We start from the raw sequence: 19,546 nt of genomic DNA, 5'->3' as shown, positions 1-19,546 counted from the left end.
TCCCCTAAATAACTTAGTTTCCTCCAAATGGTGCAAATCTTGAGTATGAGTTTGTTAAATCCTATAATTTCAGCTTCCTTATGTTGCCAAATATTCATATAAGATGGAGTTGAAGTGAACCCAGGTAGGAGTATTTAAAAAAAAAAAAAAAAAAAAAAAAAAAAAAAGAGTACCCATGCATTTATATAATTTATAAGGATATATTTTGTGTATTGAAGCCTTGCTGTTCATGACCTACGCTCCTTGGTGGTGCAAAGTAACATTTTTGGTGTCAAAAGAAACATTTTTTCTAGTATCTGTCGATCTTGTAGTCAGAAACCCTCTCCTACACGACGAATAATTCAGTATCTCGCCTAAGTTCAATTTAATTCATGTACATTTTCAATAAAAAAAAATTGAAACAAGAATATAAGGCTTTTGTTGTTTATTTAACAATATTTACTTGCTCTAACTGAATGAGGTCAAGTTTAGTGGTTTTGGGATTTAAAACATTTAGAAAATTCGGAGTATTATGTATTTATAATTTCAATTAAAAGATAGACTTTTGAAAATGCGTTTTCTGTGGTAGGACAATATACATTAATGTCGTTCTGTTGTACTTGCCGCAAAGCATTGTGGGTCCAGTACGCTGTGACGCCATGACGGATGTATACCAGCGGGAGCAGAAAATTTATGTTTCCCGTCCGCGTGGTAGACTCTATATGCTTCTCAGGAGGCGTTAAATGACTCCGACCTAAAACTTCCTTATTTTCTTTGAAGGCGATTTAGAACGACAATGAACCGGTCGTTGTATTCATTTTCTGCTACGGCGCCAGCTAACGTCAGTAGCTAAAGTCAATTGCTAACATTAGTTAGCAAATGAGGCTAACGCGACGGCTAATATATATATTTCAAACTAAATTCAACTGAAAAACAGCTGCTGAGTCGATACGGGCTACCTGCCGATAAAGGTAAGAGTACTACACATACATGCTGACACTCACAAAACCGTCTTGAAATGAAACCTTCGGATGCAACGCTGATGGATAGCGAAGCTACCTATCGGCCTCCTTCATTCGGTCATTTAAACACAAACAGACACACCTAGAACTGTATTCCCCCCACCCCCCCAAGGTTAGTCTTAAATTGCATGGATTTGCCGTAACATTGTGAAAAGTATTATTCATATCTATGGATGTATTGACCTGATAGCGTCACTGCCCATCCGTCATGCTAATATATCCTTCTCCGTTATCTGATTCCCAAGGAGGCTTTATTGTAAGCAAGTCTTAATAAAGAATAAAAATAAAAAACACCTCACTGTCAACTCAATCGTGTCTCTTATAAGTTCCTTTATTTACATTTGCATTAGCAGTCAAATAGGCGTACCCGATGCAGGGGTCCTCTGATTACGACGGAATTGTGAAATCGTACGTAGGTCGGATGGCGTCGTAGTCTGATCAGTAACTTGTGCATACGCAGTAGTAAAGTAGTAATTTGAGTAAATATTTGTGAGAAAAATACAAAATCAAATGAACAGTGAGCACAGAGGTAACCGAGTATGTCTTGTTGAACCGCTTGACCACATATTTTGGTGCAGTGCCATAGTCTATTACTAAACTTGGCTAATGTAGGAGTAAAGGTATATAATTGTTGTAAGGCCTGGCTCTCAGTCTCTATAGGTTTGAGGTCAGGATTGTGCAGGCCAGCCACGTTCATCCACATCAAACTGTCATCCATTTCTTTATGAAACTTGATTTGTGTACTCATGCACACTCGTTTTGGAACAGGAAGGGGCCATCTCCAAACTGTTCCCACAAAGTTGGAAATGTCCAAAATATTAGCCACTGAGCTCCAGTGTAAGGAGATTTTGGACAGTCAAACAGTTTGGGGATTACCCCTTCCTGTTCCAACATGTCTGTGCACCAGTGCACAAAGCAAGGTCCATAAAAACATGGATGAGATAATTTTGTATGGATGAAATTGACTGCCCTGCACAGAGTCCTACCCTCAACCCAATAGAACACCTTCGAGTTGATTTCGAGTGGACAGTGAGCCAGGCCTTCTCATCCAACATCAGTGTGTGACCTCACAAATATGCTCCTGGAAGAATGGGCAAAAATTCCCCTAAACTCACTCCGAAACCTTGTTCAAAGCCTTCCCACAAGAGTTGAAGCTGTTATACCTGCAAAAGGTAGACCAACATCATATTAAACCATATAGATTTAGATATCACTTAAAATCATATGAGTCAAGGCAGGTGAGCGAATACTTTTGGCACTTTGTATGAAAAACACTTCTAGAACATCCATATGAAATGATTAAATCAAAAAGTAGTAATTATGGCGGAAACTGAGCATTCCTGTCTTGCGCTGTGATGAGACTTACTCTTACGCTGTTGCGCAACCTACTTCATTAATTACCTTTGTAGCCTTGAAATCAGTGTAAATCATTAACCGAGGACTCCCTGAGGTGAATGAACAGATCTTTACAATTGATGTCTTTAAAATCTGTTGAATTGTTGTGTGCCTTGGTGCATATCAAAGTAACATGTTTTTAAATGCGCTTCACAGGTATGGCCTGGTTTTGACTGGGGGCTGCTGGTGATGGCAGAGGGCAGCAGTGCTGGCGAAATGCGCACCTTTGACCCGAGCCATAGCTCTGAAGCAAAGAAGAGACATATTTCTTTTGATGGCGGTGAGTGTTATTTAATTGAAATCAAATATGATTTAAAGGAGACATTATTAATAGCTTGTACACACACACACACACACACACACACAGACCTATACCGAGATTCTCCCATGACTAGGCTGGATAAAGAGCTGGCATTTTCAGAATCATCATCATTGGTGGCCAAGAACGTGAAAACACACAAGGAATTTTTTCTCCGGCAGCTGGAGCCACTCTAGTATAACAACAAACAGCCACTATGACAAATTATACATTTAGGACATAAAAAGTATGGAGAGTGATTGAGCACTGAGAAGGTACCAGTTATGTGGTAATGCTGATACAATGACAATTGTGCAAATGATGCAGAGTCGTCAAGCAATTTAAAGTCACTAGTATTGTGATGCAGTGACAATTCTGCAAATGGTGCACTCTTTATAATTCATGTAAATGGCAATCAACAACAATTATGCAACTAATGCAGAGCTAAGCTACAAAGCTACAACAATGAGTACGGTGATAATATAATGTTGGGATGATAATGTCCTAACAGGGGTACAAAATTGGCAAAAAAATGGCAATGTCACTCTGGAATTAGAAGTCAACTGTCAAGTTAATGGAAAGATGGAAAGAAGGTGTTGGAATGTCTGCTGCTTTTAGTGTGTATTATTCGATAGCGCCTACCTGAGAGAAGAAGCTGAAAAAGGTGGTGACCAGGATCCTTTGGGTCCAAGAAAATTTTGCCTGCCTTTGTCTTAGTTCGTGCGGCGTGCAAGTCCTTATGAGTGGGTAGGGTGTACCGATAATCTTTTCGGCAGTCCTAACTGTCCATGATGGATGAACACAGGACTGATTCAATGACTCCTGTATAGAACTGCCTCAACAGCTCCTGTGGCAGGCCGTGCTTCGTCAGCAGCCGCAAGAAGTACATTCTTTGCTAGGTCTTTTTGAGGATTGAGTTAATGAGAGACTAATTCCCAGGAACGTGAAGGTTTTGACAGTTGACACAGGGCAGTTGGACAGCGTGAGAGGCAGCTGTGGCGAAGGATGTTTCCTTAAGTACACAATCATCTCTAGCTCAGCTCTAAGTTGTGTTGGCCACACCAGAGCACCAGCTGCTCAAATTCCTGTTGTTATGCTGACTTGTCACTGTATATGATGAGGCAGATGACTGTGGTGGTGTCTGCAAACTTCAGGAGTTTTGACAGTTGGTCCGCTGATGTGCAGCCATTTGTGTAGAGAGAAAAGAGCAATAGAGAGAGGACACATCCTTGGGGTGCCCTGGGGCTGATGGTGTGTGTGGAAGAGGTGGTTTTCCCCCAGCCTCACCTACTAAGTCCTTCCTGTCTGGAAGCTGTAAATCCGCTGGCAGATGGCCAACGAGACACTTGATCTGGAGGAGCTTGGTGGACAGGAGTTCAGAGATGGTAATGTTGAATTTTTAGATTGAAGCAGTATTATGTCAAATCCAAAAGTTAAGCAGAGCTACACAGGTTAGTGTTTGCAAACACCGATTGTTTCTCATAAGCAGCACAATAAATATAGAATTTGTATTTGGCTATGTGTCCGCTGCTTGGGGCACTTGGCCTGTCACGATAATTACTATATCGACTTATTGTTCGATAAATAAAATGGACACAATATTTTTTTCCATACTCTTTAAATTCTCATTAAACAGCTGTTTATTATGTTTGATAGCCCATGAGCTAAGAAGCTTGCGAGCTAAGAAGCTAAACAGCCACAGAACTTGTAAAATACTGTACAGATTTATCATACTAAAAATGTGTTGTTTGCAGTCTTTCTGGTGACTTGTTTGTTTTGGCTGAGAAGCAAATGTTCCTGGCAAAATCAAAATGTTCCTTCCAAAATGTTTCATGTTCCTTAAAGGTGATGATAGGGGTTGGCATCTCTACAAGTGTAATTCGGCATCTTGGTAATGAAGTACTGCCTTCACAAGGGAAAATAATCACTATTATTTTGATCAATATCGTAATCACGATTATTAATCACGATTTATTCCTTATGTTAAGGGTAAAAGCTATTTTTTTATTGCACTACCTTTCAACAAATATGTGACAGTTTGGGTGCAAAATGAATCTTTAAATAAGAATAAATGATAGATTATAATCAAAATAAATGTACCCAAAAATATATATACTTTTCCAAGGGCTAACTGAATAAATATGCTTTTACAAAGTGCAATCATGAATTGCAACTTAATGGAAACAAATACAGTTAATGAATATAACGCACTAACATTAGGCTGTATGCACCGACTTTTCATTTGAAAATCCCCGTCAATGTAGTGAATTGTCAAGGAAGGATATGTCTCTGTTGTTCTGCTTGACCATTGGTAAGTCGTGCACAGTCGCAAGTTTCAAAGAACTCAACAGTTGTGATTGGCCTCTCTGTTTACTTACGACATTTTTTAATTGCGGTCAGGGCAGCCGAAAACGTCAAGTCAAGGCAGCCGCTGCAACGATTGTTAATAATTTGTTACCGTGACAGGCCGCCTCTCCATCAACGTGGTGAGATGGCCAACTTCAAAATGAAAGCTTGTTATATTACTATAGTGGACAAAAATGCAACTTTAAGGTTTTATTTTGAAGTTGGCCATGGAGAGCGGTGCTGGCCCTTAATGAAGCCTTAACCATATGTTCGCCCCCTGGTGGGGCCTGGTGGCTGAATAAAACGGGCTTCATTCTACCGCATTAAGCTCGTCTGGCTTACGTTCTTTCCACATACAAATACTGTAAATATTTTGCAGGCCTGACGGCATTTTTGAAGCAAGCATACTTAGCAAGCATTTTGCTAAAAAAGAAGACATCTGCCAAATTGCACAGAAGTACTGGTACTAAAAATCTGGTATTTTCTTTTTGATGGCGAGATATGGCGGTACTTTCCTAGTACCGGTATACCTTTGCCACCTTATATGATATGTATGTATTTGCCATCTTACAAATGTCAGAAATCAAATTATGTCCTTACTAAGTTTTCTGTGTCATATATTTGCAGGAGAAGAGCCAATGAGGAAGATGCCCGTGTCACAGTTTGGTTCGCGACCTCGATTTGAGCCTGTGCACTTTGTTAGTGGCGGCAGCAGCGGGGGAGGAGGAGGACGAAGTGGCCCTGATGAGAAGGAAAACGATAAGCAAACCAGAAGGAGTGATTTGCATGGTTGGCGATACAGGGAATATGAACACGCTTCCTACAGCAGCACTGGCAGAGCATCAAGCACCTCCCTCAGGCCTGCTTTTGATAGAGTGCCATCTCACAGCTTTGACTCTTGGGCTTCCCGTAGGGGTCGAGACCGGGACAGAAATAATGTTCCCTCCGGCGGCCTTGCTGGCTTAGGCTACGGAGGTCGTGGCTTGTCATCAAATTTCATGGAAAAAATGCAACGAAACTATACAAACAAGTATGAGGCCCATACCTCTCGCAACACAGATTCCTACTCGCAGCCATACAGGCACAATGGATACGGGGGAGGAAACAGATCAGTTGGCTGGGACTGTGGACGTCAGGGTTTGGGGTACAGCCACCAGGACCGCCCTCATAATCGAGTGTACAGCAGCCCTGCCACCGCTTATCCGGGGGCTTTGCCGCAGCCCCTCCATATCAACCAGGCCACGTTAGTCGAAAAGCAGAGGCTCGTCGCAGGTCTGGCATCCGCGTTGGCGGCCTCTTTTTGGGACCCTCAGTACGCAACTGGAACGGAGGCTCCAAATTACAGTTTCATGTTGAGCCGCAGCATCCAGGCCTGCAAGACCAACCCTCAATACATTTACGTCAACCTGAAGGATATCCCTCATTCCGACCTACCCAAGAACCGCAAAGTGCCGGTGGACGGCTACGCCTGCGAGCTGAGGTGTCAGGGAGTCTATCTGGCCACGGGATACTCAGGCAGTAAAAACGGAGCGAGGGACCGCGCCTCCGAACACGCCGTCAAACTCTTCATGAAGCCCGTCGAGGTGTGTGTGGTGTCGCGTAAGTACAGGCACACAATGCTCAATGATGTCGTCGTGTGCCAGATTAACTGCCCTATCCCCACCTTCACGCCTGCACTTTGGAACCCGGAAAACATAGGTTATCCCAGTTTTAAGGGCCCCTACGAGCCTGACATGAGCAAGCACTGGACTGAGTTTGTGGTCATGGATAACGCCCAGGATGCCATATGCATTCTCAACAATTCTGCCGCTTTCAGTCACATGAAGGTGGACTATAAATTTGAGCAGCTGCCCAACGGCTCCTGGCTGTGTAGCGTCTACGTGCAGGATGAAATGGTGGCACAGGCCAGCGGCACCAAAAAGAACTCCAAGCATGCCGCAGCAGCTGAGGCGCTGGCAAAGTTGCGCATGAACCAGGCGGAACGACAGCACCAGCAGCAAGCGCCTCAGCACACAAGGGGAAATCAGCAGACAGAGTCGTCCGGTGGGCAGTTCGGCATGAAAAAGAAGCAGCTGAGCGAGCTGGTCATCTTGGAGAATTCAGACAACGCTGTGTGCATCATAAACGACACGGCTCAGTTCAACAAGGTGACAGCCGACTACAAGTTCATCTGTTTGCCTGATCATCGCTGGAGATGCGAAGTGTACTTGGAAGGACAATATGTCGCAGCAGGCGTGGGAGCCAAAAAGCAGGTGAAGCACATCGCGGCACAGGAGGCCTTGGCCACTTTGAGACAGACGCAGGCCGTGGTCAAGTCCAACCTTAGAAAGGAGGGTCACAACGATGCCATATCTCGTTCCCAGATCCTGGGTCGCTCAGGCGAGGAGGCCACGAGGCAGAAGATAAAGGAGGACAACATTGGGAACCAGCTGCTGCGCAAGATGGGCTGGACAGGAGGAGGCTTGGGCCGAGATGGAGAAGGTATCGCCGAGCCCATCAAAGTCAAGGAGCAGTTCTCGAGGGAGGGCTTGGGTATGGACACAGACAAGTTAGGGAGCCAGCTCAGCAAACGGGACATCGAGGACATCATTCGAAACTACGTCAGCTCGGACCGACAGGACGACCTGCGCTTCTCCACCGACCTGACCAACGACGAGCGCAAGCAGATCCACCAGGTGTCCCAAAAGTATGGCCTACGGAGCAAGTCGTACGGACAGGGCAGGCAGCGCTTCCTCGTTGTCAGTCGCAGAGTGGACACTGATCAGCTCATTGGCCAGCTACTGCAGGAAGGACAAGTGGGTCGCTACGAACTGGTCAAACCTCAGGCCTTTTACTAATTTGCATGTCAACTCCAGATGCCAGCTTTGACTTGCGAATAAATCAAGGGTGTAACAAATCCACATTCACGATTTTGACTCTTCAAGTCAGGCCTGGACGGTTCCTGCATTCCTTTCCCATGAGATGTCCTCAATCTTTTGAATGTGTTTTCATGTCACCTTTACTTTTCCATAAGATTCTCTACAGTGTTCTGATGAGTGTCAATATTTCCTTAAGGGCCTATTTCACTGGCCTGGAGACTATGGCGACTCGAGTCTCCCCGACATCTGGAGAATAGCTGGGTCACCAAGGAGTTGCGGTGAAATCAATTTCATTGGAGACTCCTCTGTACGCTCCCTATCGAGAAAAAGCTTAACATTGAAAAACTGCAATCAGTTGTCACAAAATGTGTGGAGATCTGTACATCTGCCCACTTAAACCTCTAAAAATATCAGAATGATCGCCTCAATATTTTGAATTTTATGGTCGTTAAAGCATTCATAATAGAGGACTGCCCCGGCATCCATGCTCAGGTGGTTAAGCGTGGAGGATGGTCAACGAAACTTTGGGACATGCCGCCTATTTGAGAGTTGAACAGCAAAAAACTGAATACTTAGGTCACTAATAGTGAGTTAAGTATTATTTTCTTTTGCTGTCGAACTCTCAAATGGAGAGCAAGTTCCTTCCGCAACCTGGACACAACAAGCACTGCGCCTGCCGCACATTACTTGTTTTTCTTAGAATGTTTTTATAACTGTGAGAGTTCAAAATTGAAATCAAGATTGAAATTCGATGAATTGCCCAGCCCATATGTTAAATGAAAATGGTTTTGTCTGAATTGCGAGCTGTTTTGAAGACCCTTTGTCATTGTTATATTTTGGTTCTTAATACATTAAATGTTTGAAGATACTTGCTGAAAACGTGCAAAGACAGAACAAAGAAGTACTTTTTTGTTGAGATATATCATTAAACAGTTTTTCCACAATCTCAGTTGTCCGTTTTTTTAGGTGGGCCATAACGCAACCCGGTCCCAGCATGAGTCAGCCCAAGTAACAAGTAATGCATCTCTGATCCAATACTCACAATAGTGGTAGCACTTTCCATGGTTGTTGTACAAGAGCGGCATCTGCATTGATAAAATGTGTCCAGATGTCAGTGAATAAAAATCTGACTTGACTAGGCCCAGCTTCATTAGGGGGGCAGACAAGTAATGTATATCCATTTATTTACAAGAAAATGTACAGTTTGTTACATGGGTTACCAGTGCAAACCTTAAGACAAAATCGTCCTGTATGATCACTTCACTCTGACCACAGTCCAGATTTTGCATGATTGTGAAGTAGCTTAGAAATATCCTCATTCAGCTTTTTGTTATTGAAACCAAGAGCCCAAATGGGGCATTCGTGCCTGGTGTGTAGTACTCAAACATAAACACCATTTGAAATCCAGAAGGCAGCTCTAAGAGGGATGAATAAGTCCTTGTTAGGTTAATTCTAATGCTCTGATGAAAAATGTTAATCCCCCTTGAAAGGCAAACAGCACGCTGAAGAAACATCCATAAATACATTTTTTGTGTGGAAATAAGAACAGTTTTCATAGCAAGCATGTGTCATTAGCAGCCACTTTGAACAGGAGAGAGGCAAGTAACCCAGATATAACAAGGTATTTCTTTTTTTTTTTTTAAACATTTTTAGCCCGATGATGGCATTCGGCAGAAGTGAACGCCACAAACATGACAGTGTACAAACTTGGCAACCGACAGTTTTTTTTTTGTGGCAGAACAATGTATACTGTGAAATGAGTTGACGACTACGGGCCGGACACACTGTTCAAGGCGGAGACCACGATGATGACGGCGCGGGTCAACAGTCACGCCAACTCTGTTCAACGATAGCAGAAACTCTCTTCTCGTACTCCCGCTTGTTCTCCTGGTACAACTGAGCTGCCTGGCTGTTGGCCGGACTGTTTGGGTTGGGCTCGTCCAGTAAAGACTTAAAATACCCAAGCAAAGCATGTCAGTGGATGACAAAAAAACAGCACCCTGTATGAAAGTGGCATTTGTTACCTGTATTGAAGTTAATATGGAAGAGACATCATAAGTGGGACTCCAACGATTCTGAAGTATATCTAAGCATATACTGCCATCTGCGTATACTGCAAAAAAGTGTTGATATAAGTATTGATGGCAAAAGATAATTGACAAATAAAGCATAAGGACAACTGATGGCTCATTTACTTACCATTGGGATGAAACATTTTAGAGACGAATCTCACTGTTGGAGGCTTATTTGGATATTCTTCTGTGAACTCAATGGTAAGTTTGAATGTTCCTGGAAGAAGAAAAAACATCAACATTGCAAGAAAAATGTCAATAATTATGGCATCAAACGAGCATTTCCTCAAATACAGCAAACCAACACAATTGCAAATTCACCTATTCTGAGTTTTTCGGGAACCTATCCTAATGTATTGGTTTGGCACAATCTTGTGGCATTTTAGTGCTAGAGAACTATGTTGAGGTGGGTTGAGGAGCTTCATTTCGACGAAAGTAGGGCTATCCCGGCATCTGTAGGCAGTTATAAATCTTTCGAGGTGGAGCGTCAATTACAAATTTTCGCTATTCGCGACTGCTCGGTCCCTGTCATCTGCTGCACGCTGTAGTGGTGTCCAGTTACCCCGGTAAATCGCTGGGTACGTCATCCATCTTTAACAAATCAGCGTACTCGACTGAACTATCATTACACTTATAATCTGGTTATTGTGGGAAACCATTAGTTTTACAAGGGATGCTGACACAGGAGCTGCATTCAAGTTCAAATTCAGGTCGCATTTCACCAGTGACATGAGTGGCAGCCTTTCCAATAACTCTGTGTTTTAGTTATTAATTTCATCAGCAGATCTTACGCTGCTGATTTTCTATCCCACAGATAAGGAATTCAATACGCTAAGAGTCTTATGTGAGGTCAATATCACTTGTAGATGAATAAAGTAGCAATCCTATCTTCAAGATCAAAGATATGTTACACACAATAATGAGACTGCTTTCCGAACGACTCACCATCTTCAAAAGGCGTTCCCTCTGGCCTAAAACAGAAGAAAAAAAAACAATGAGTGAAATGTAAAATTGTCATGATGCCTGCTGTTTCATGATAGGTTGGAGCCAACTTACCCAAAAATGACAGCATTCCATACCATAATATTGTTTTCTGACGGGGCCCCACTGACTCCAGCTGGAGGATCTTCTTGCAGCCTGACGAATAGAGCACACAAACAACTTACTGTAATAATAGTATTGTGAGGAATAGCACACTTTACTAATGACCTATGAATTACTTTTAGTTAAACGTAATAATGTTTGGGTTTAACGATCATATTTATTATTACAGTTAATTACGTAAACGCACAGCCTGAAATCCTGAATGGCAAGGCGAGTCATGGCAATACGTATCAGTAGCTAAAATGCTAACAAAGGTATCGACGTATGGCTTTTCAGTATTTATAACTCGGCCCGTCAACATTTAATATCGTTATATTAACACTTTAAACAAAATCTCACCCCGACGAGAGAAAGGGGTGCTTGAAAACGCCGCACAATTTGATGACAGTGTGTAAATGTAGCAACGCTTACGGGCTAGCCGTCGGATTGCTAATGTTAGCTTTTAGCTACTTGCCTTGTTTTCGTCTCGCTTACCGTTTAAAATCTCTCATTAAACGTCGTCTCGCCGGAGTTGACATCTTGCTCACACTTAAATGTACGTATCAGGGACACGGGCTATCGAGCTAAAGTAGCGGGAAGTGTGTTTTTACTCTAACTAAGTAATGATTTTTTTCACTAAGCTAACTAGACGCCGATTGTTAGTTTGTCAAATATTTGGCTGGCTCCGCCGCCAGCCCACGGACGCAACCATAAGTATTAGAAAGGGGATACTATTGCCATTTGGTTCAAATTTACTGCTCTATACACAGACATGTATGCATTAGATTGTATATTCGAGCCAGTGGTTTTATGGTTATTAATATAGACGCGTAATATCATCGCATTTGACGGAGCTAGCCACACAAATGGAACGTTCCAGAAACGATTACGTCATGGGTCAGACGCTCATATGTCATTTTAGTACACCGGCTCTTGCATTTTCAAGACTTTATATACTTTCCTCCCTAAGGTGATTCACCTTTTATGTAAAGTTTAGTTTTTTTCCCTCACACTTAAATTATAGACCAGACTAGACCAGAGACCAGCTGTCACAGAAGCGCCTTGTTTTTTTTATGGGTCATTTACAATTAATGACCACGAGATGGCGTCATACTCTTCTCATTTGCGTTCACACCAACACAGTGGTTTACAGTTTTTTTCTAGGCAGCAAAGCGAAGAAAAAAAAAATCAGTTCACTAACCTCCTTTTTTTTTATTGCTGGTTCTCAAATTGGGGATACAGATTCGATTCCCGCTGTGTGGTTACTCTACAGTTGCCCAACGTACGAAGATTCCCATTTGGACATGGTGTATAAAACACACCTGCGTTGACTTTGAAAAGAACCATCCATACACGCCTTGTGAGTGACGGAAGGTAACATTTACCGATTAACTTTTTTATTTATTTATTTTTTTTGCACTTGATATTCCCAGAAATCGTGTTCGTTCACTTCTTCCAGAAAAAAAACAAAAACAAACTTTTCGGCGCTGGGAGACCAATCGCTTCCCAGGAAAATGTGACTGCTCGGAATTCCCCACACATTATTGGAGAGAACGTCAGCGTTGTGCCAAGCAGGGAGCCGCGGCAGGAGCCTTCAACCGCTGCCCGCTCATGTCGCCTCGGCTCTCTCTCCGTCTCGGAGATAATGGTTTTATTATTTTATATTTTTCATTCCCTAAACCGGGAACGTCTGGGTGATTCTCGTCTCCCAAAGGTGAGTGCATATTCAAGTCAATATATGACACATATTTCGCGGTTATGATGTAAACAGTGCATTCTTCCCATTTACTGCGTGTAAATGTGGCTGGAAAGATACTGTGTCTCCTAATGGGACTACACAGGATGACATTATCATGGCAAATTATTCTTAATAAGAGGCAGTGGTCTAAAGCTAATCCAATTGAACTCATATGATATGAGTGCTTGCTGTTGCCTGGTTACTTACACTGCTATATACTGGAGACCTGTGGTTCTCAAACTACACCAAGTACCACCAAAGAAGCTCTCCCAAGTACCACCATCATGACCAGTTAAAAATACAGTAGTGTAGTAGGCCCACATATTCATCAAAAACAAGACAGAGGTTTTATTTATATTTATTTAATATTTAATATTATTGGAAACCACTGTAACATGATGCAGTTTGTAGATGAACACTGCACTAAGATTTAGGAAAATAAAAAACTACTTTATTATTAATTATTCACTAAAAATGTATTGAAAATAAAATGTAAACAAAAATTATACCTAAATGTAAAAAAAAGGTTCTTAAAAAGTTAAATACAACTGAACAGTACTTAGGCAGTGATTGTTTCATACCACTAGTAATACCCGTACATTTCATAATGTTTGTAAACAATAGGTGCCAGGATACATAGGCATTGCAGAAAAGTGATTGAAATGAAATGATGACAAAAGCTTTTCAGGTTGTGCCACCAGATATACCCCCAAAGGTTTTGTTTTTTTATTTTCATTTTTTCATTTCATCCCCCCAAAATCTAAATTAATCCAACGGAACCAGTGGAAGAGGAGTATGCATTGAGTTTATGTCAAATAGTTATACAGCGAAGGCAGCAAAATTGCCTGGTGGCATAGTAGCCACTTTTAAAGGGACAGACTGGGAACCAAACCGCCATCATCAGGTTTGTGGAAGGCATTTGGTTACGGTATACAGGTATGTATACAATGATTGGTCGATTATCTTTGCCTAATTTAGAAAATCATAATGGCTAAACCGCTAGTACGTATACTGCAGCGCACTATCCATTTCAGCGTCAAAAGTGCACGTCTGTGCCATTAATCCGAGCAAGAGAAAAGTCCCTCAATGATCAATTTACCTGTTGAAATATAAATTATGGCTGGCGTTCCATCTCCCTTTGAAGCAATTTACTTCATGTGAAAAATCTCCTTTTTGAATGACACGTCACACATTTTAACAAAGGCAGTTGAAAAGAAAGCTGAAGTCATCATTCAACCCCGTTCTCTCAATCGCGCTACCTTGGTCAAATGACATGCGGGTGTGTTTACTCGTGGTGCCAGTGGAGAAAGCTTAGGCTATTGCCACCCGGAAGAATGTGTGATTTCATGGTGAAATGTCCTGTACTTTTTTTTAAATCAGTGTGTGTAACCTGCGACCCGTGGGGAATTGGAAAGCATATAATCAGGCCTGTCACAGCCAGCACCATTTAACCCAGAAATGCTCGCAATATATAATAGTATACATTATTTTTGTAAAAAATTGGAATGGCTTGTGATAGAAAATTTTTCCCTAACCATGACACCCAAAACCCCAAACTTTAGTGCCAGTCAGCCAAACATGTGACTGATGTGAGTTTGTAAATGTGTGTGCGAGTGTTTGTGTGCGCGTTTGTGCATGCGTGTGTGTGTGCTATGATTGTGCCCTTACAATGCCGCTACTCAAACTGTGAAAATGACTGCACAGTTATAGCAGTTACACACAATTTTGAGCTCTGAAACTCCTCTTATTATGGTAGTTTGTAGTATCTTTGGAGCCATTGATGATTAGCAGTGAGGAAAAACCGCTATCTTATGTTAGATACCACTATAAATGCGTATTTTCTTATTCTGTATACAGTACAGTGGAAGCTTGGAGATCATTTGTTTGCATGCAAGATAAAATTTTCTAGGGAATAATGAAAATAAAAACAATCTGTTACGCAGTCAAACCACAGGCAAGTTACCACTATCAGGCAAACTTTGACAGTGATTATAGTTGCTTTAATGAAGTGTGACTAGCGCATGGTGTACAAGGAAGTTGAGAGGCAGAATGCGCATTTTAACATTTTTAACTGTCATACAAGTGTGAAAAGAAGTTCATTGCTCTATATGATGCGCGGAGGGAGATTACTGTATGTGTCTGGGAGGTGGGTCTCTTCACATTAGGACTACACACAGTTGACCTTGTTGTAGTCACTTTCAATATTCTTCTACTAATAATACTGCTATATTGTATCGAGCAGGCAGGACAGAGACCTGTGCATTGGTGTTGCAAGTTCCATTTTCGTTTCTTAGGCAGCATTTTTGTTTTTTCAGAGGCACGTTGACTTATGTCAGCATGTCATGAATCATTTTTACCAAATTTTCCCCATCAGGACAATAATAGCCAACTTTATGGCAGTAGTCATGTGGTATGACAGCGCAGGTGCTTTTGGGGGGCCACCGCCTTCACATGATTTCACCCTCTGAGCTTTTTTTTCCAAGACAGAATTTGGGAGGAATGTTTTTGAAAACCTCTGTGAACTCCCTGTTTTATTTACTTACTTACAACATTGCTGTACAGTAGAAAGGATTGTGTGTGTGATCAATACAAGTCTCCCGGGAAGTCAAATGTTTCCCAGATGTTTACATTTTTGGCCAAAGACATTTGTACCATGGGACGCACTCGCCCGACCTCATTGGTTGACAGCTCCCTCTCAGAGGAGGCGGCGGTGACGCCGGTGGTGGAAGGGGAAGACTGAACGCCAGAAAAGAATCCCCCCCAGCACCCGCTCCTCCCTTCCAGTTTTCTCATGGTGGGATCACTCGCAGTGGGATAATTGGAAACTTCAATCCAGAGAAAGCAATTATCCCCAGTGAGAGTTTCCAAATGTACTCCAGTGAAGGCTCGCCCTGTGCCATTTGTTTTTACATCATCACGCCATGTTGCCTTATGATATGCTCATCTGTGTGTGTGTCTGCAGATTAGAGAATGTGTGGCTTCCCAGCAGCTTTCTTATCCCGTGACAGCGAAGTCACTCCTCCAGTGTGATCCTGCAGAGCTAAGACTCTTCTGGCTGCCCTTTTTTTTATTGACCAGAGCTCCTCAGGCCTTTCTTGTCCTGCTTGTCTGAGGTCTGCTTGGGCTCCTTAATGGCTCTTCACGTATCGATCAGAATACACAAAATAGATGAACTGAGCTCATAAGCTATTTGGAAGGCAGCGCTGCTCAAGTTTCAAAAAGCTTTCAGAATGAGTGAGTCACCGACGAGTGAGGACAATAAGTTCAAAAGTATTTTCTTATTTTAAAGTTTGCTTTTGGGAAATACAGTGAAAAATTTGAGGGATAGCATATCGGGTTTTCAGAAGATGTCACGGAACCTACCTACCTGAAAAAATACACACTCTACCCTCCTACCTTAGTTCAGTGGGTTATTGGATGATTGCTTACAGTTGGTTTGGTAAAAAGGTAGAGTAGGTAGGCGGTTGGCTGCTGTAGGATTATGTGGTGGATGGGTAAGGTAGGTAGTGCAAGAAGCTAGGTCGGTAAGGGGGGATTGTTGGTAGGATGGCAGGTAGATAAGTGGGTGGATTGTTAATAGGGTCGGCTACAGGTAGGTGGGTGGATGATTGGGCTGGTTCGGGAGGTGGGTGGATGATTGGTTAGGGTAGGTAGCTAGCTATATATTTACCGTACTCTGGTCTACTGTACTCGGTACATGGATAGAGAAAGTAGAGCAGAGTAGGTAAGTAGGTACAGTGCCTGCCTACCTACCTACCTACCTACCTACCTACCCCACCCCATCCAGCCATCCAGCCAGCCAGCACACCCACACATCTAAAAACATACTTACCGACCAGATCGTACGAATCTTCCAACCATCCACCCACCTTCCTACCATGCTCTACATATTTTTGTCATCCACCCACTAACCTAGCGACCCTACAAAGTCATCCACCCAATGACTTACTCTGTCCTTCTCTACCAAACCTAAGCATCCACCTACTGGTGTACATACCTACCCACTTGAGCCGGGACTTGTCATCTAAATCCCCAATCGCTATTTGCATTGACAGTAACAAATGACTAACGAATCACAATCGAATAGTTACTCCTTGTACTATTCTGAAAAAAAAGATATGTCATTGTCTAACAAATGAATAATCCAATTTGCTTATTTAAATTGCCCCTTGATTAAGTCCTGGTCAGTTTTTTTGGGGGTCGCATATTTTGTCACAACACCAGAGAAGACAGCTGACACATTTTGGCTGGCGCGATTTAGCAACTGCTTTTCCCCCCAGAAAAACCTGTTGCCAAAACTCTTCTTTTTAGTTTAAAATGGCTTACTTTAACTAGGATCCCACTCCACATTGCGTCCGTGGTCTGTTATACGCCGGTCTCAAAGCCGTAAAATGTGTAAATGCATGCTGTTGAATGAATCTTGCATAAGTAACTGTGGCTAAAACAGCCCATATACGCATGCACATTAAGTCAAAATGGCAGCAGAAGTAAACAAAGCATTGCAGCTCTTGTCAGAATAAAATACGTACTTTGATTAGTTTCCATTTGAATATGAAAATTGTGATTCCAGATTTGTTTCTTCAAGCGGACTCACGAGTGAATCCGAATTGCCACTCATGCGCTCCGACTCATCCACCCACCTATCCAACCAACCCCGCTCCACCGACCAATCTTCCTTACTACATTGATCTAATTTATTTTGTATTTATTTGATTTATATAATGCTAAACTAATCCTACAGCCAACCACCCCCCTACACAACCATACACAACAACCCAACCAACCACCTTCCTACATTTTTACTGACCCTACCCAATCATCCAACCACCCACTAACCTACCTAACTATGCACCCAGAAAGAGTACTGCAGTTTACACATCATGTTAGTGTTCCACCATTTAATTTTCCCGTACAGCAGAAGCCATGTTTATTTTCAATGAAAACGTCACTCTGTACTGTGTATATAATAACACCAATGGTCTGTCTAACCAATGTAATAGGTTACATTCATTTATGTACATGGCTACCCTTGTCATTTGACACCTTAGTCATAACCACAAGGTGGCAATGTTCATAATGCTTTAACTCCACTGTCACATGAGATGGCTGATACCGCCAATGACATGCACACACAATTGCAGGAACCCACTCACGAAAAGAGAAACAAAACTGTCTAACTTCCCCTTTTGCTAATAGAAAACAACCGCCGCTCACTGTGGTGCATTCCTTGCGTCCGGAGCTGTGTTAGGGGAACTGCTACTTTCGAGAGTTCCTTTTAATGGCGACAGCTGAATTCCACCCTGTCAGACATGTTGGAAGGTGCTGCCACTCTGCTTGACATCAGGTTGAGAGAGGGGAGAGGCAGGGGAAATTTCACCTGCTGCCTCATTTCTCTCTCGCACTTCATGTCTGGCAAGTATGCGACCCACAGCACTGTCATGCCCATGTACAAATTGCTCCTTCACTGTGTGCGTTGTCATTACACACGTTTTTATGAAGGAAAGTGACCTATTTTTAACACCACTTTTCCAAAGCCACAATGCAATGAGTTTTTGAAGAAAAATAGGAGAAAGAAATTAGGGTCACATTAAATCAATCAAAATATGGTACTTTCAAAACTATGTTATTTTTCAATACTTGGTTGGGAATTCCACCAAGTTGGCTGGCCAGTCAACCACTGTGATGGCATAGGGATCAAACCAAGTTTTGGTGCTTCTGGCGGTATGGGCAGGGGCCAGGTCCTGCTGGAAGATGAAATATGCATCTCCATAGAGATCCTCAGCAGAAGGAATAATGAAGTCCTCTAAAACAGTGTTCCCCAACCTTCTTTGCACCGCGGACCGGTTTAGAGTAGGCATTTTTCTCACGGACCAGCTCTGGCGTGCATACACACACACACGCACACACATATATATATACACACACATATATATATATATATATATATATATATATATATATATATATATATATATATATATATATATATCTCCTTCAAGCTCAATTTGCTATTAAAAATGTCAAATCAGCTGTATATCAAAATAGAGGATAGAGATTTTAAACAAAAAAATAAATAAATAAAATGGTGGGAACAACTACCGGTACCTATAAGCTTGGTACCGTGCTATCTTCCTTGACATTTAAACTGTAAAAATATTGTCGATATGGATGTTTTTAAGCGGTTTTAAGGATTGTAGGACAATTTGCTATCTTCAAATTGAGCGTCACATCCTGCCTTGTCTTTTTTTCCAGTAAGCTAATCAGTGTCAAAGTTTGTGGAACTCAAAACAACAGCCCGTAAATACATCTAAACTTGTCCTGCTGTTGTTTTAATCGTGAGAATAAAGTGACATTTGTGTTTCCCCTGCTTGTGTAACACACGACATAGTTCACTTTGCCTCCATTGTGATGACTCACTCTTGCAGTTTGTCATGTGATTACTTGACCATATTGCTTTGATATTTTTATGATGGCTGAAAACCTACAGAGTAGAAAGAGCTGATGTACAGGAAAAGCAGGTGAAAAGATACAATGCATTACTGTAAACATGCCACGGAAGTATCTCTCCTCCAACGATTACACTCCGGAATTGAGTCTGATTACAATTTGTAAGTATTACTTTGTAACACTGAAGGGGAACTCACCAGTAATCTCGGCTAATCAAATTCCTTAGAAACCCCACAAAGACCAGCATTGCTTGAATCAAGCAGAAGAGAGACATGCTTTAGTGTGTGTGTGTGCGCGCGTGTGTGTGC

The 19,546-nt window shown here is 42.1% G+C and overlaps 3 protein-coding genes across 5 annotated transcripts in view; 2 read left to right on the top strand and 1 right to left on the bottom strand.

Annotated features, from left to right (window-relative positions):
* The first annotated feature begins 598 nt into the window (after positions 1 to 598).
* On the top strand, positions 599 to 8,842 carry nkrf (NFKB repressing factor). 2 transcript variants are annotated; one of them, XM_061788478.1, is made up of 3 exons: positions 599 to 950; positions 2,553 to 2,676; positions 5,668 to 8,842. In XM_061788478.1, the coding sequence occupies exons 2-3, from the start codon at positions 2,586 to 2,588 to the stop codon at positions 7,875 to 7,877; spliced, it is 2,301 nt and encodes a 766-aa protein (XP_061644462.1). In that variant the 5' UTR covers positions 599 to 950; positions 2,553 to 2,585; the 3' UTR covers positions 7,878 to 8,842. The 2 variants fall into 2 exon arrangements, with proteins under 2 accessions (XP_061644462.1, XP_061644463.1); XM_061788479.1 differs by having other exon boundaries at positions 643 to 670.
* A 223-nt stretch (positions 8,843 to 9,065) lies between these two features.
* On the bottom strand, positions 9,066 to 11,934 carry LOC133485117 (ubiquitin-conjugating enzyme E2 A). 2 transcript variants are annotated; one of them, XM_061788492.1, is made up of 6 exons: positions 11,529 to 11,934; positions 11,027 to 11,107; positions 10,916 to 10,941; positions 10,098 to 10,187; positions 9,923 to 10,011; positions 9,066 to 9,848 (listed from the first exon to the last, which is right to left on the bottom strand). In XM_061788492.1, exons 2-6 carry the CDS (start codon positions 11,050 to 11,052, stop codon positions 9,720 to 9,722), a joined length of 360 nt encoding a protein of 119 aa, XP_061644476.1. In that variant the 5' UTR covers positions 11,053 to 11,107; positions 11,529 to 11,934; the 3' UTR covers positions 9,066 to 9,719. The 2 variants fall into 2 exon arrangements, with proteins under 2 accessions (XP_061644476.1, XP_061644474.1); XM_061788490.1 differs by having other exon boundaries at positions 11,549 to 11,934.
* A 343-nt stretch (positions 11,935 to 12,277) lies between these two features.
* elf1 (E74-like ETS transcription factor 1) overlaps positions 12,278 to 19,546 on the top strand; it is a 68,758-nt gene continuing 61,489 nt past the window's right edge. The window contains exons 1-2 of the mRNA XM_061786974.1: positions 12,278 to 12,427; positions 12,513 to 12,767. The gene's annotated coding sequence lies outside the window, so the exon portion shown is untranslated. The remainder of the gene's footprint in view (positions 12,428 to 12,512; positions 12,768 to 19,546) is intronic.

The sequence above is a fragment of the Phyllopteryx taeniolatus genome, chromosome 10 (genome assembly GCF_024500385.1).
Source record: "Phyllopteryx taeniolatus isolate TA_2022b chromosome 10, UOR_Ptae_1.2, whole genome shotgun sequence".
NCBI classification, from domain to species: domain Eukaryota; kingdom Metazoa; phylum Chordata; class Actinopteri; order Syngnathiformes; family Syngnathidae; genus Phyllopteryx; species Phyllopteryx taeniolatus.
The sequence above is the reverse complement of the archived record's forward strand: the minus strand, read 5'-3'. Positions and strand labels throughout refer to the sequence as shown.